Source organism: Monodon monoceros, unplaced genomic scaffold (assembly GCF_005190385.1).
Source record: "Monodon monoceros isolate NGI ecotype Baffin Bay Population unplaced genomic scaffold, NGI_Narwhal_1 Super_Scaffold_11, whole genome shotgun sequence".
NCBI classification, from domain to species: Eukaryota; Metazoa; Chordata; class Mammalia; order Artiodactyla; family Monodontidae; genus Monodon; species Monodon monoceros.
In genome coordinates this window covers 83,052,720-83,070,078 of record NW_021703767.1, presented here as the reverse complement: position 1 = coordinate 83,070,078, position 17,359 = coordinate 83,052,720, and the positions used below count along the sequence as shown (strand labels likewise).

The following is a 17,359-nucleotide window of genomic DNA, read 5'->3' as shown; positions in this document are numbered from 1 at the left end:
TTTTTTTTTTTTTTTTTTTTTTGCTTTACGCGGGCCTCTCACTGTTGTGGCCTCTCCCGTTGAGGAGCACAGGCTCCGGACGTGCAGGCTCAGCGGCCATGGCTCACGGGCCCAGCCGCTCCACGGCATGTGGGATCCTCCCAGCCCGGGGCACGAACCCGCATCCCCTGCATCGGCAGGCGGACTCTCAACCACTGTGCCACCAGGGAAGCCCCAGACCTCAATTTTTAAAAATTTAAAAATTAAATAAAATAAAATGAATGGATCTTGAAATATGGAAATTTCCTTTGTACTTCACTGAGGTTCTGAAACACACTGCTGGAACTGTAATTTAAGCTCAGAAAATATATAAACTACAAATCTGTAAGGGAATGGGGACCCCACTTCTTATTTCAAGTTTTGATAGCGTGAGAACTATATAAAGTGACTTGACATTATTTATGATTCAAACATTAGTTGTCACTGAAATTACTTTGTCACAGTCTCATTTCAGATTCCCACCAGCAATCTATGAGAGATCCAGTTTCTCCACATACTCGTCACTGCCTGGTATTGTCGTTATTTTTTATATTAGCCACCTGAACAGGTGTGGTTTAGTGTTTCATCATGATTTTAATTTCACTACCCTAATGGTTAATGATGTTTAACATCTTTTCCTATTCTTATTTGCCACTCATATATCCTTTTGGGTGAAGTGTCTGTTTAAGTCTTTTGCCCATTTTCTAAATGGATTGTTATTCTTAGTGTTGCATTTACAGAGTTCTTTATCTATTATGGATTCAAGTCCTTTGTCAGATGATTTGAAAGTATTTTCTCTCTTAATAGGGTCATTTCACGGAGCAAAAGTTTTATATTTTGATCAAGTTTAATTTGTTGATTTTTTTAAGGATTGGGCATTTAGTGTCATGTCTAAGAACTCTTAGCTCTAACCCCAGGTCATGAATATTTTCTACGTTTTTTTCTAAAAGTTTTATAGTTTTAAATTTTGATCTGTGATCCATCCTGACTAATTTTTTGATTAATTTTTATATAAGGTATAAAATTTAGGCAAAGGCTCATTTTTTTGACTATAGCTGTCCAATGTTCCAACACCATTTGTTGAAGATTCATCTCTCCATTAAGTTGCTTTTGCACCTATGTAAAAATTAGTTGGCCATACTTGTATAGGTCGATTTCAGGACTCTATTCCATTGACCTATTTGTCTATCCCTTCACTGATACCATTAACTTGATTACTGTAGCTATTTAGTAAGTCTTAAAATAGCATAGTGTGATATCTCCAACTTTATTTGTCCTTTACAAAACTGGTTTAGCCATTCCAGTTCTTTTGCCTTTCCAGGAGAACCAAGTTCAAGATTGAGGAGAGTTTTATAAACATCTTTTGATGTTACGGCATCAGAGAAGGAAAACTTGGTATGCCATCCATTAGTATTCTCACATAAGAATGACATAGCAGCATTAAGAGAAAACTAAAATCTTCACATCTTCATTTATTCTTTCAACAAATAACTTACTGAGCACCTATGTACAAGACTGTCCCAGATGCTGGGAATAAAAAATATTCTAATTTCTATCTTTGTAGTACACTAATTTCATTTTATTCATCTCTAAAATGCCTAGTTACAATTTTCATCAAAACCTACGAATAGAAAAGTGAATGGTTGACAACAAACAAAATCCTCTTATTGCCTGAGTTTTGTTCCTTTGACTATATACATGATGTCATGTTCCACCACCTCCTGGTAGTAAGTTACTTCCCTTATTGGAGAATGCCAAATTCAAAGGCTCTCTAAAAAGACTCAGATGAGAGCAGGCAGGCAAGGTTTCATTCCCAAAGGCATATCATGAGTACTATACAAGCATTATCAAATGCCTGTAACATATCAGAGACTGAGGACTCTTGCAATGTTTTTGATTTTAGAACAAGGCACTCAGTATAATTTTATTCTGACAAAGAAAAACTCCCATAAAAGTGGTTGAAAAAGTGGTTGAACTAATTCTCAAATTTTCATAGAATAATAAAACATGGAGTAGGAATGACCACAGTAAAGGTATGGAGAAGTCTATATCGTTGATCTAAGACAATCAAAAGTTGCCATTCTAAGCAACCCACTTTCCAAGTCTCATCATATTTTTGCTATTCTTTCCTAAACTGCTTCCCAAACTGTCAATCTTGTTGTCATATCTTACTCACTGCCCATATAAGGACAGTGAAATATCTGATGGAGATAAGAAGATTCATGCAGGATGCTCTGTTTTGAAACAGTCCTGCTCCATATTTGCACCTAGCTCCTTCAGTGACACGACTCTCAAAACAGTAAGCAACAGGTGTTTAGCTCTTGAATGATAAAATAACACAATCAAGAAAATCAAGAGAAAATCCCCTTACTCCAAAAAAACTATGTTCTCTACGGTCTTAAAGTATTCATACTCCTTAGGCAGAATTTTCCCATAGTTGGAGGCCATTGTGAAGTATAATGGTTTTGCACATGGATTTCAGAAGACAGACATGGGCTCACAGGCTGATTCTGCCACCAACTTTCCGCATGTTACCTAGCCACTTTAAGCTTCAATTTCCTCATTTTTACAATGGTACATGCACCTACCACAAAGTGTTGAGAGGAATTAATGGGATAATGAAAAGTGCTTAGCAAAGTATTGGGTATATAACAAACATTTAATATATATTAACTATACACCAATTTATCCATCTGATAAATCATACAGCCTATCTTAACTATTCCTCTTTCCTTTAGCTTTCCCTGACTCTTTCAAGATTAGGGAATTTATTTCCCCCCTCCTATGTCTTCCCTGCACTGTGCCACTGCAATAGGATGCTTCTACTAAGAACTCCTGGAGGGCAGGCTGACTAACTCTTGTTTGCACCCCCTGCCCCTGGCACAGTACAGAGCCTATTATTCAAATGGCAACCAGAATATCTCCATGTTGCCCTACAATCTGCATTATTATCATGTAAAACTGCATGACATACCACTAAGAAATCTTCTTAACCGATCCACTTCTGTTTAATTTCTCTGCTCTTTTGCTTATTATTAATTGTATAATGAACAATTACAGTTTATTTTTCTCTTTCTGAATTATTTAGGATAAACTCCATCAGTGGGATTACAGGATTAAAGAGTGTAGCTCCAAGCAACTAGACATCCATCCAGTTTGTTTAATTAACCTTATTATAAGATATGTACTCCAGTATTATTGCAAAAGAGAACTGCTCTTAGTTTTAGTACTTTCAGTTCTATTTTGTTGACCTGAGCCTGCCTCTATCCCACCTACTCTGGGACATTAGCAAGAAACAGAGGAAGTTAGGGCAATCTTCTTTGTTTATAGCCCGATCTCATGACTAGCATGTATCTGTAAAGGCAAACTGCTTACTTGAAGGTGATGGGAAAATTTGGGCAAATGAACTAATAACAAACCAACATAGCATTTACTGTGTGCCAGGCATTGTTTTAAATGTTTTACAGGTACTAACTCTTATAATTCTCATAACTACCCTATGAGGTAGATACTCTTATTTCCCCTGTTTTACATCTGAGGAAACTGTGAAGTAGCAGCAAAGATTTGAAGAGATCTTTAAAAGCAGAGATCGAATCCAGGCTCCAGAGTTGAGGCTCTTAATCACTATGCTATGTGCCATTCCAAGAAAAAACAAGCAAATAACTCATCACTGTACAAGATGACCTCAGATGTGTCTTTATAGACAGCCAGCTCTCCTCTCTTCCCCAGGGTGAGTATCAGATTAAAATAAACTATGACTCTCCTAACTAACCTCATTATAAGCAAATGGTAATTTCCACAGTCAAAGGCACAAGTACATGACTAGAACACTAGAATGTAAATAAACTATTTCACTTAATTGCAAAACTCCACTTCCTGGTTGTTTTTCAACCAAAGATGAGTAGATGCTAAATGATGAATACATTATGGACTGATATTTTAAAATAAAATAAAAGCATCTTTATACTACCCTGCCAGTAACTGCATAGATGTCTTATACTTGTAACTGTTTGGTTGGACGCCTAACTTCTCTTTCTTTCTAGGCTTCCCAAAAAAGCATACCCGGCCAAGCAAGCCAGGGGGAAAAATGTCTATCTAAAGTAAAAACGAATTTAACCTACCATATTAACATTCTGTAATGTGAGTTATCAACATTCTAAGATTGAGTGGATTAAAAATAGAAATGGGGCTTCCCTGGTGGCACAGTGGTTGAGAGTCCGCCTGCTGACGCAGGGGACACGGGTTCGTGCCCCGGTCCGGGAAGATCCCACATGCCGCGGAGCGGCTGGGCCCGTGCGCCATGGCTGCTGAGCCTGCGCATCCAGAGCCTGTGCTCCACAACGGCAGAGGCCACAACAGTGAGAGGCCCACGCACCGCAAAAAAAAAAAAAGAAATGAACCAAGAAAAATGACTTAATATATTTAAGCTATATGGGCTTACTATATGAACGCATAAATAATATAACACGGTAGGGAAATACAATTCAGCGAATATCATTGGGACAAATACAAACAGATTGGAGATGAACTGAGATCTGAGATCCAGGTTTCACACCATACATTAATCCATCTGGAATTAACCCCAAAAGTTACATTAAAATGATGAAATAAATAGAAGAGAATTAAACAGCATATTTAGCCACCTAGGGAAAGGAAACAGTCTCCATTTCCCCCAAAAGCCTGAAACTTATCAAAGGCAAGATGGATGGCTTAAAATATAAAAAGGAAAACTTTTTGCATAATGAAATTAGCATTAAGGGGAAGGGGAATACAGCTAAAGGAGTGACCAGGTAACTAATATAATAATATATTTTGAACAGTCAGCTTTTACTGAAAAACATGTTTTATCCATTCATTCAGCAAGTATTTATTGAGGGGACTACATGCCAGGCACAGCTCTGGGTGCTGGGGACACAGGAATGAAAAAACAGACTTGCACCTCGAAATCACTGCCTTAATGCAGGTTACATTCTAGTATTTATAAAAGGTCAAAATCCAGAATAATCTACTAAATTGGTTCAGAAGCTTCTCTCAGCTTCTGAATTCAATGTTACCAATCAAGAAATTAAAATTAAATTTTAAGATACAACTATATATACCTTAATAGAAATAGAGATAAAATCCAACCCGAGAAGGAGGGAAATGTAAGACAACCACATATCATCTGAACCTTGACCCAATTTTTAATGTCACTGGCAGGTACTCAGGGGAACAAACTGGTCATATGTAACACTTTACATATGCTTTGTCTCCATAGTATTATTATAGGAAGGAAAATTTTCCAAACAAAAAAAAATCATTTAAACCCAGTGGTTTACTGGGAACTAAATGCCTAATAGAAGATTAATGGCTAAGCTACAGTAGAGCAACACTCCAGTGCAGTGCTGCTTAACAGAAATAAAATACAAGCCACAAATGTAATTTAAATGTTTCTAGTAGCCACATTTAAAAAGTAAAAAGAAACAGGAGAAATTAATTATAATAATATACATTATTTAACCCAATATATACAAAATACTATCTTTTAAACATGTAATCAATAAAAATTATTAATGAGATATTTTATATTCTTTTTTTGGTTCTAAGTCTTTGAAGTCTGGTGTGTGTTTTTTATTAGGTTTTTTTAAAATTAATTTACTTTATTTATCTATTTTTGGCTGTGTTGGGTCTTTGTTGCTGTGCACGGGATTTCTCTAGTTGCAGCAAGAGGGGGCTACGCTTCATTGCGGTGCGCAGGCCTCTCATTGCGGTAGCTTCTCTTGATGCGGAGCATGGGCTCTAGGCACGTGGGCTTCAGTAGTTGTGGCATGCAGGCTCAGTAGTTGTGGCTCGCGGGCTCTAGAGTGCAGGCTCATTAGTTGTGGCGCACGGGCTTAGTTGCTCCACAACATGTGGTATCTTCCCAGACCAGGGCTCGAACCCGTGTCCCCTGCATTGACAGGTGGATTCTTAACCACTGTGCCATGAGGGAAGCCCTGGTGTGTGTTTTATATATACAGAACATCTCAATTCGGACATGCCACATTTCAAATGTCCAATAGCTACATGTGGCTGGTGGCTACAGTACTGGATAGCATAGTCCAGTAGTTTTCAGTTGAGGGTGATTTTGCTTGCCCAGGGGACATTTGGCAATGTTTGCAGACATTTTTGGTTGTCACAACTGTGCATTCAGTGGGTAGAGGCCAGGGATGCTGCTGAACATCCTACCATGCACAGAACAGGCCCCCACAACAAAGAATTATCTGGCCCCCAAACGTCAGTAGTGCTAAGGTAGCCCTAGATAGCTAAACAGCTAACACGGCTAGTACTCGATGTATGATGATCTAGGGGAATGTGTTTTATGAGGCCTATTTGTTTTTTACGTTACAATGCTTTAAATCAATTTTAGAATTAACTTTTTAAGGCTTCTCCTGAGACGAGATGAGGGCACTCATTTCTCTTTACTTCTCTTAAGGGGCACTGCAGACACATGCAGGTCTGCAGGGGCACATGCAGGTCTCTCCATGGCCAGATGTTGCAGCCACAGAAGGTGTCCGCAGCAGTTGATTCATTCCAAAGGGAAAAATACTGCTTGATCCAGGAGTTGAGAAAACATTAAACAAGGAAATGCTGCTGCCATTTGTATCTTCCTGAGGACTGTGGCTAGGAGACGTGAGCATTTTTTTTTCCTACCAAGGTGATGGGGTGGAGCAGGGCAGGGACAGTGGGGAACTAAAAGGGGACAATGAAATTTAGATTCTGCCACGGTTCAAACAAAGGTCAGGGAAACACAGAGTCATTTACCTGCCCATCCCGTGAGGGAAACAAGGAACTTTGATCCATAAGCAAACAGAGAGGTTTGCACGAGAGCCCTCCATCCTCTGTGCACTAAGACCATCCCCAGGGCTGGGATAATTAGCTCTCACTATCACACCGCATGTCTTCCGCTTATCTAGTTTGTCCCATCTCATTTTAACAGGCTGCCAGAGCGGAATGTCTGCTGACAAGGCAACCACGGGCTTCCCCCTGCGTGGAGGCCCCTGGGACAAGATACCAGGGGCCAGCAATCATTCCCCAGGCTAAACAATCCTTTCCCAACAGCAGGACAACAGCAGGGTAGCCTTGCTAAGCCTGGAGGCTGAGGAATCAACCAGAGGCACCTCTCAGCTTCCAAGGGTATTAAAGGCTGCAATATTCCCATCTGGCCCGTCCCACAAGGAAAGCCGCACTTGGGGCACAATCAGAACGGACAGGCCTCAGACTCTACAGCATATTCTTCCTACCCTCTCCTTAATTCACAAGGTCTTAACACAAATACAGAGTGGGTAGCCTCTTCTCATAAACCCTTCTGGCCCAAGTAAAAGCTTTTCTGCAGGTGTCCCAGCCCCACAGCTGCCTTTACGGCAAACATTTAGAAAGACAAACTTTTAAGAGGAACTGTTACACTGTCAAATACAGTTTTCAAGAGACTCAAAATGTTAACAGTTAAATAAGTTAAATTTTCTTTTAAATTAAAAAAGAAATGAAAAAGCTGATACCCTCCCAGGAACAGCTGACTCCAGGCGTCCCCAATTCTCCCTCTCCCCAACAAGTTAACACTACGAAGGACATTTCCCCTCCCAATTCTCAGCACTTCCTTATTCCAATGGGTTATTAACATGATTCTGACCGGCTCTAGCATTTCCCTTAAGAACTTCCAAACAGCAGTCACTTCAGTCAAGGGACGGCGAAATTCTAGAATGTAATCTTCCCAGGAAGGAAGCAGAATATAATAGAAAGGGCTCACTATTCATTCAAAGTCAGGGAACCTGCTAACTTCAGCCCTATTGCTCAGCAGCTATGAATTAACTTGTACCCCAGCTCACTAATCTGTAACTAGGCTGTATTACCCTCATGCTGAGGATAAGCTATTACAATTCACAAGTGTAAATATGTAAAACCAATGGATATAACTTACCACCATCACGGTGAAACAGGTATTTTTCCGCAGCTCATAATCTAGCATTGCCCCAGAATCCAGAGAAATTTGAGGGCTTTCAATTGTTTCATAAGCTAAATTCCAAGGAACTTTTCTAAAGTTCCAATTACACTGGGGTGTGAGATTAACTTTGTTATTATAATGATAAGGTTTCAAAGGACTAAACTGAAAATAAATCACAGAAGGGAAAAAAAGACATGGGAAACACTTGGAGCCCCATTGGTTGAGGGGACAGAAGAGACTTTATTCCATGAGATCTAAGGCAGAGGTTCTCAGTGCTGCTGACACATTAGGATCACCAGGGCAGCTTTTAAACAACATGGATGCCTGAGCCTGACCCCAGAGACTGGTTTAATTGGTCTGGAACATTGGTATCTTTTTTTAACGCTCTTCAAGTGATTTTAATACGCAGCCTGAACTGAGAACCACTGATGTAGATGGTAGGATGCTGGTCATTTGCATTTGACAAAATCCCTTCAAGATTTTCAGGCTTTAGCTTAAAAAAGCCAAAATATAATTTGTAAGTGAAACTCCCTTCAGTGAGCAGTAAGTACCATGTGAGCCCATGTTAAATGCCTAGAATAAGACATTAGTGGGTCCAACATGTGACTCCTGTACCGCAGAGCAGACTGGAACCGCTGACAATGGTGGGAAACAAAGGCAAAGGTGAAGATTTGGGCAGTCTGGCTATTTTTCCACTGTGAGAATACAACATTTAAGGAAGCTAAGTGACTGCTCAACACCACATCTGCTTTAGTAAACAGAAGTTTTCATCTGGTATCTAATAACAGATAAGTTGATCCTTTGAACAGCTAATTCAGAAAATAATCTTAAATAATTAAAACATATGTAACATCTAATTAATTATCTAAATAGGTTAACTCCCTAAAAGGGGGGTAAGGAGGGAAGGAATAGACTTAATAAGTTTAATTCTACGGACAGGTTCAACCATTGCAAAGACTTCCGGAGGCTTTGTTTCCTGTTTCCGGCACTGACCTTTTTATTTTTGATTAAGAGAGAGGGAGGGACAGAATGGTGAGACATTCAAAAAAGCATTAGCAAAAGGTTACCTCAAAGCAAAACCAAAGTTTCACTGAGAAAGTTCTCATTAACCATTTGTAACTTCCAAGTTATAGATCTTAACAAAATAAAGGTTTGGGTATTTAAAACTGCTTAAAAAACAAAAAGCTAGTTCCAATACTTTTCTTCCCTTTTGACAGAAAGCTCCTTTAACTCATGCCAACAAGCTATATTTATTTCCCTTAAGCAGCATTTCCTAGGAAAGAAGCAGCAGTCCTGCTGCAGATGGCATAAGAGAGCTCATGATCAAGGCAGCAGGCCAATCTTAGAAGACCCACATGGTAGACTCAGTCACCACACAGGAAAGCCACCTGGGCTCTGCACCAATGGCAGCACTGTTGTCATCTCTACCAGAGAGCTCTGGGCTGCTACTGGAGACCAACATCTGGCACCAGGCCAGACACCGTATCATACCGTACTAAGATTTATAAAGCTTTATAGATGCCTTCAGGGAAAAGAAAAAAAAAAAAAAGGCAGGTGTTCTTACGCATCCTATTACTAACTGTCCATTAAATGTGCTGAGTCACTGAGTAGCATTCAAGAGAAAAATAATGCAGAGACTGCAAATACTAATCTCCTTCACCCTGCTTTCCTTCCTAACAGCAAAGAGACTCACAGGTAATACTTTTGACACTGAAAACACAAGAGCATGGAAAAATTCACATACCCTTAGTCCATAAAGAAAAGCTTTCAGAGTTAAATTCTCTAAAAGTGTAATGTACTAGACAAAACTATTTTATGGTAACAATAGTTGTCTCTAGGTAGAGGGGTTAAGGGTGATTTATTTTTTCTATAATCTTCTACAATTTGCACATTTTCTATAATGAGACCATAATTCTTTCATAGTAATATATCTTAGAATCATATTTCTTGGTAAGAGATTACACCCACATCTTTGTCTCTAGCATGTAACTTCAATTCACCCAAATATTTCCACTCACTAATTATGAACACTCCAACCAGGGCTACAGTGTCAGCCGAACAAGGAACTAAAGGAGACACTAAGTGAAGGTCACTGGACTTTGCAAATACTTGCTTTGTTACTTTGCCTAGAAGCAGAATATTCTAACTTGGTAGAAAGCAAATTCCACCAGTGGTACACTTCTTTTTTTTTTTTAATTTATTTATTTTTGGCTGCATTGGTTCTTCGTTGCTGCGCGCAGGCTTTCTCTAGTTGCGGCGAGCGGGGGCTACTCCTTGTTGCATGTGCAGGCTTCTCATTGCAGTGGCTTCTGTTGTTGCAGCACATGGGCTCTAGGTGCGCGGGCTTCAGTAGTTGTGGCATGCGGGCTCAGTAGTTGTGGCTCACGGGCCCTAGAGCGCAGGCTCAGCAGTTGTGGTGCATGGGCTTAGTTGCTCCGCAACATGTGGGATGTTCCCTGACCAGGGCTCAAACCCGTGTCCCCTGCATCGGCAGACGGATTCTTAACCACTGCACCACCAGGGAAGCCCTGCTTATTTTCCATCTTTCCTCCTTTCCTAGATTACACATGCTAGGGAAAAACAAGTCACCTTTGGCTTTAGCCTGAGCACACTGAGAAAACAAACCACCACCACAATAAAAAAACTTATAAAAGCGTCAAATAGCTTTGTCTTGCTTTTGCTTAAGTTTTAATTTAAAGCAACTAAAATCCAAACTCCTTGGCCTATTATTCAAGAACACATCATCTGAAACTCACTGACCTATCCTTCTACATATATGACTTCACACGTCATGTTCAAAGCCAACAGCACCTAGTTGGTCCTACCCACAGCTCCTTCTTCTACCAGGCATGTTCTTATTTCTCTGAATTCTAACTATTCCTCTAAGTCTCCAACCAAATGCTACCTCCTGCTGAAGTCTTCCTTGACCTCAAAGACTGAAGCACTCTCTCCTTCTTGTTAATCTCCATAGCATCTAAATTACAGTAATCTATGTACATGCCTATGAGTTTAAGCTACGGAGGGCAGGCAGGCCCAGCACTAATTTATCTTCACGTGCACCAGAACACTTCATTCGGGGCTGTGCGTGCATCTTGGAGAGTGCTCAAATGTTTGCTGAATTAAAAAAGTGAATAAACATCACATCTTAAAACAAACCAAGCCGGGGGCAGGGGGATGAATTGGGAGATTGGGATTGACATATACACACTAATATATATAAAATAGGTAACTAATAAGAACCTGCTGTATAGCACATGGAACTCCACTTCACTGTACAGTAGAAACTAATACAACATTGTAAAACAGCTATACCTCAATTAAAAAAAAAAAAAACACAAACCAACCAGACTTGGTGGAGTTACGTGATCGACATGTGCATATCTGAATGCAGTTATAAGAAAAGGAGCTGTGCTTGGAGAGTCATGCCTCAGACACAGGAACAGTGTTAAGGAGTGGTCTGGACATAAATCTTTGTTAGTTGAAATAATGCCAGCCTAACGCCAGCCAAGATTAGTACTTAGGCTCAAAGAACTAACAGCAACAGAAGGCACCCCTATTAGCACTTCAAGATTAAAGGATGTCTGCAAATCATCAAGTTGTGTGTGTCCATAAGCTTTAACTCAATAGTCCTGAACAAAGGGGAGGTGTGAAAATGCATTATTTTTAACTTAATTAGCTCTAAGCAGATGTGATACAAATATCTGAAACGTGAATGATTAGAGCAATTTTCCCAAAGAGTATTCCAAAAGATTTGGTCACAGTATTAAGAAACAGGCAAACTGTGTACTCTGCAACTTTGCTTACAGCTTGAGAGAAAAAAAAAATCACCCGCCTGTTTAAAATGAGAATTTAATCCCTGATGCTTTGCTTCTGACTTCTGTTTGACAGTTTCATGTGTCCATGTTAACTGGACCTATTGAAGGCTAATGGTGGTGAATAAAACCTTGTTTTCCAATTAAGAGCCACAGATGATGTATCCTTATCTTTTGTTACTTTGGGAGGTACTGTTTTTTTATTTCTGATGGATAATAGACATGCCTGGCATCTGGGAGGTCCCATCCCAGATTTCATCTCTAACAACTAATATGGAAACAATGGTTATGATCAAGAGACACGAAACTGTAATCTCTACCCAATTATCTACTTACATTCCTTTTTTTTTAATTAATTAATTAATTTTTATTTATTTTATTTTTGGCTGCATTGGGTCTTCATTGCTGTGTGCAGGCTTTCTCTAGTTGCGGTGAGTGCGGGCTACTTTTCATTGTGGTGCACAGGCTTCTCATTGCAGTGGCTTTTCTTGTTGTGGAGCACGGGCTCTAGGCGCCCGGGCTTCAGTAGTTGTGGCACGCGGGCTCAGTAGTTGTGGCTCATGGGCTCTAGAGGACAGGCTCAGTAGTTGTGGCGCACGGGCTTAGTTGCTCCACAGCATGTGGGATCTTCCCGGACCAGGGCTTGAACCCATGTCCCCTGCATTGGCAGGCGGATTCTTAACTGCTGTGCCACCAGGGAAGTCCCTCTACTTACATTCTTAAAACGGTATGCTTATACAGCCATTCTACTTCCCAAATACTTAAATAACCCATTTGTAAACTATCGCTGAACCAGAAATTTGTCATCTTGCTGATTTCCTCTATTAGCAAACTGTTATATGAGACAAGTTCAAGATATATTTATATCTAAGATTCTGGATTTTGACAGGTAATATGCAAGAAGATTCTAGGTGGTATGTGAACTTTTAAAAACACTTGATATTTACACATTCCTTTTAACGTGTGTAAAAAATAGGTTGCATAAACCTGTAATTCTACTGCTTAGGTCAAGGCTGAGCAAAAAAAGCCAGTACATTAAAAGAATTAAGGACTTTCCTGGCTGTCCAGTGGTTAGGACTTCGCCTTCCAATGCAGGGCGTGCAGGTTCGATCCCTGGTTGGGGAGCTAAGATCCCACATGCCTCGCGGCCAAAAACCCGAAACATAGAACAGAAGCAATATTGTAACAAATTCAATAAAGACTTTAAAATGGCCCACATCAAAAAAAAAAATCTAAAAGAAATAGTTTAAGTAAAAAAAAAAAGTTCAGAGGGTACAGGATATGCTAAAAAACAGGAAAACAGTACTCAAATGTAAAAGTTTAGGAAACATCAAAGGATAATGAAAATGAAACTCATGTGGACTGCTCAGATTTTATAAAAGTGGTTGGTATCAGCCTCCTGTTTCTTCAAGATGAGGCTCAGCTACACAAAGGAAACTTGCTGTCTGGTGCCTGACTTAATAATTTAGGGGACAAAAGGCACAACAGTGACTCTGTTTCCAGTTCTTCTCCACCCACAGAGGAAAAGTTTGCTGCTCCCACTGCACACCCTAATGTCAGTTCTGCTCTAACCAACTGGACAGGCCCTCTGTCGCCAGAAATTTCACAGGGCCACACACTACCTTCCCAGGTTCCATCTCTTCCTGCTCTACAAACTACCCATGGGCAAGCTTGCTCACTCCTAAGGCTTCATCTACATGGATGCACTAATGACTCCAAAACTTGTGCCTGCTCTACTCCTTGCCTATGCTCTAATTATCTACGAATCATCTCATGTGGATGCACTTCAAATTCCACATGTTTAAAAGCAAACTCATTCTTACCTCTTCTCCTTCCTTCTTTTCCCATGTGTCCACCAATAATTTTAAATCCTTACCATGAATCCCAGGCACCCCAATGTTTCCCTCCCCTTCCAGAGATGCCCCCAAATCTCTCCCCTCTCCTCCATCCTCACTATTATTCTCGGACACAGACCCCTGGCCTCTTTCACATGGGCTGGCACAGAAGCCTCCAGATTGCTCCCTGCATTTTGTCTCTCTCTTTCTCTCATACAGGTTTTTCCTACACTGTCTCAAAACTAATCTTCCTAAGATAAAAATCAAGTCTTAAAAATCTCAGCTCAACTGCATTAGCCATTAGGTAATGCAACTTAAAACTACAATGAGATATCAGACATACCTATCAGAATGGTTAAAATAAAATTAATAACACCAAATATTGGCAAGAATGCAGAGAAACTGGATCACTCATACATTGCTGGTGGGAATGTAAAATTATACAGCCACTCTGGAAAAGAGTATTGAAGTTTCTGATAAAACTAAACATGCACTTACCATATGACCCAGCAATTACATTCCTGGGAATTTACCCAGAGAAATGGAAATTTTATTCACACAAAATCCTATACACAAATGGTTCAGAGCAGCTTTTTTTGTAATAGCTACAAACTAGAAATAACCCAAATGTCCTTCAACAGATGAATGGTTAAAGAAACTGTGGTCTATCTATAACATGGAAATTACAATTAAAAGGAAAGAACTATTGATACACACAACAAATTAGATGGATCTCAAGGGAATTAGGCTGAGTGAAAAAATCCAGTGTCAAAAGGTTACATACTATATGATTCCATTTGTACAGCATTCTTAAAATGGCAAAATTACAGAGATGGAGAACAGATAAGTGGTTGCCAAAGATTGGGGGAGAGACCGGGACTTCCCTGGTGGCGCAGTGGTTAAGAATCCACCTGCCAATGCAGGGAACATGGGTTCGAGCCCTGGTCCGGGAAGATCCCACATGCCGTGGAGCAACTAAGCCTGTGCACAACTACTGAGCCTGCGCTCTAGAGCCTGCGAGCCACAACTACTGAAGCCCGCGTGCCACAACTACTGAAGCCCGCATGCCTAGAGCCTGTGCTCTGCAATGAGAAGCCACAGCAATGAGAAGCCTGCACATTGCAACAAAGAGTGGCCCCTGCTCGCTGCAACTGGAGAAAGCCCGCACGCAGCAACAAAGACCCAACGCAGCCAAAAATAAATAAATAAATAAATTTATTTAAAAAAAAAAGATTGGGGGAGAGGGCAAGGGAGGTGGCTGTGGCTCTTAAAAGGGAGCATGAGAGATTCTTTTGGTGGAGCTGATTTGTATCTCTACTGGGGTGCTGGTCATACAGATTTACACATGTGGAAAAATTGCATAGACTACACACACACAAATGAGTGCATGTGAAACTGGTGAAGTCTTAATAAGGTGGCTGGATGGTATCCATGTCAATCAATATCCTGTTGTGATATTATACTATAGCATGCAAGAAGTTACCACTGGGGGAAGCTAAATAAAGTATGTATGGGATCTCTCCGTATTATTTTTTACAACTGCATGTGGATCTACAATTATCTCAAAATAAAAAAGTTAAAAGAAAAAAATCCTCTCAATAGCTTCCAATAGTTCCCCAACACCCATAGTAAATGATTCCTTAGCATGGCGTACAGAGCTTTCTCACATACATCCTATGCTCTAGACAACTAGCTCTAAGACCTAACACTTTTTGAGCACAGGCTATGTGGCAGGCACCATTCTAAGCATTTTATATGTATTAGCTCATTTAATCCTCAAGGGAACTCATGAGTTAGGTTCTACCGTTGATACCATTTTATTCATAAACCACTAAGGCACAGATGACTTAAGCAGCTTGAAAGCATCCCCACCTCATCAGTCTTCAAAGCCCTGCTCCAGTGTTACCTTTGTGACTTCTTCCAGTTTAAGTCCTATACTAACAGTGTCTAGCATTCAAAAGATACCTGATACGTGTTTAATTAACATAAGGTTTGGACAAAGGGACAAAGAAAAGGTACAAAACTGGCACCTTAAGGACTTGATACTGATTACCTTGAATCTATGTTTCCCCAAAGTTAAGCTCGAATGGGAAAGCACTGTATAATATACAGCAGAAACAGAAAACAACCATCAGTTAGAAAATGTTGATGAATAAGGCAACAGCTTTCAGGTAGCAAAGAGGGACAGGTAATGTCAGGCTAATGAAACTCCAGTGTCAGCTGCAGAGCCATATCTTTCTCCAATTTTCACGGAACAAATAGATGAACACAAACCTCAACTTCCTACCCAGCAACCCCCGTTCTTCCTTATCAGTTACTTCTGCAATTCAAGAAAAGGTATAATTTTTTCCCCTGAATAAAGATATTTCTTCCAGTTTAAAATGTATATTCATTATTTCCCTTGGAGGAAATTAGGTTATTAACTAAAGGCTCCTTTACACTCATGGGTTTACTTGAAAATTTTACTGATTATCCTCCAACAATCTAGAATTGTTCCAAGTACACGCTGAAGTCTGAATGAAAATCTCCAAAGGAGTCCCCTTTTAAAGGCAGACAACAGAGGCAGAGGGAGAAAACAATTTTAAATACATGAATGAAGTTTAATGGTTCATATTCCCTCTGCTCCCTGCCCAGGCCTTCCCCTATCCCACATGGCATAAACTGTCTTCTCTCAAGCAAAGCCTTTTTAGAGGAGAACCCAAGGGGAAAAATAGGTGAGAAGCTGAGAGCCAACCTCTCCTCTTTCATAAATAACCATAAATTCTTAACAGTGACCTAAAGTCAATAAAGAAAAAGAAACTTATTTTAAATTAGGCATCTTGTGAAGAGAGAAGGTGTGGTCTAGCACCGCAGCAGGTAAGAAGAGGGACTCAAGCAAGGCAGTACTGACCGGTTGAGTTCTCTTGTACTTGGAGTCCTCGCGGTCTCGGTGCTGCCCTGAATTGCTGGTTCTCTCCCGCACATTTCTATAACCAGGGCTGGGGATGATATACTCCTTTCTTATGTCAATGTCCTTCATCTTCTCTGAGTGGAGGTGCCAGGGCTCACAGACTCTTGGTTCCACTTGAGAATTTCTGAAATTAAAAATTCATCAAGGACAGGTATTTCCTAAATTGTGCTTCATCATAAGTGAAAGTGCTCTAAAATAGGGGGAAAAAGGACAAAAGCATTAAAGTTTTCTGTCATTATATCTATAAAAATAAATTTTCAAAAATCTTTCAATTACCCTTTAATTTTTTCAAGAAAAAAATTCAGTGTTATAGAATCAAGAAGAATTCTCTCCTCCCACCCCTAAGGGGGGGGAATAAAAAGATTAAAAAAATAAACACAGTGAAAGAGACACCCGCCTTCTTCACCTTCAACTATGTTCAATCACAACGTATAGAGCATTTATATACGTCTTAAAAAAAAAAAAAAGACTTTCTGGAAACAATTTAAGTTTGTTCCAAGCATTACAAATTTCACAATTTTAAAACAGATAAATTTTACTAAATGAAAACTTATAAAACACTTATTCTACCAATGATATATCCCATCTCTGTATTTTTATAATTAAGTAATGGGTTAACTGATGCTTTTAAAGCTCTGTGAAGTTACATAGCTAAAACACAAAATAGTACTACACTTTACCTTTAAAAACAAATTCCCCTTGGGTTACTGAAAGTGTTCTAAAATTAGATAGAAGTGATGATTGCACAATTCTGTTAATATACTAACCAAACACCGCGTTGTAT

General features: G+C 39.7%; 1 protein-coding gene across 7 annotated transcripts in view; it reads right to left on the bottom strand.

Moving 5' to 3' along the window:
• ABCC5 (ATP binding cassette subfamily C member 5) overlaps positions 1-17,359 on the bottom strand; it is a 100,551-nt gene that overhangs the window by 68,497 nt on the left and 14,695 nt on the right. For all 7 annotated transcript variants that reach the window (XM_029214166.1, XM_029214168.1, XM_029214165.1 and 4 more), the window contains exon 2: positions 16,516-16,699. In XM_029214166.1, the coding sequence (XP_029069999.1) occupies positions 16,516-16,644 (129 nt within the window). In that variant the 5' untranslated portion in view covers positions 16,645-16,699. The remainder of the gene's footprint in view (positions 1-16,515; positions 16,700-17,359) is intronic.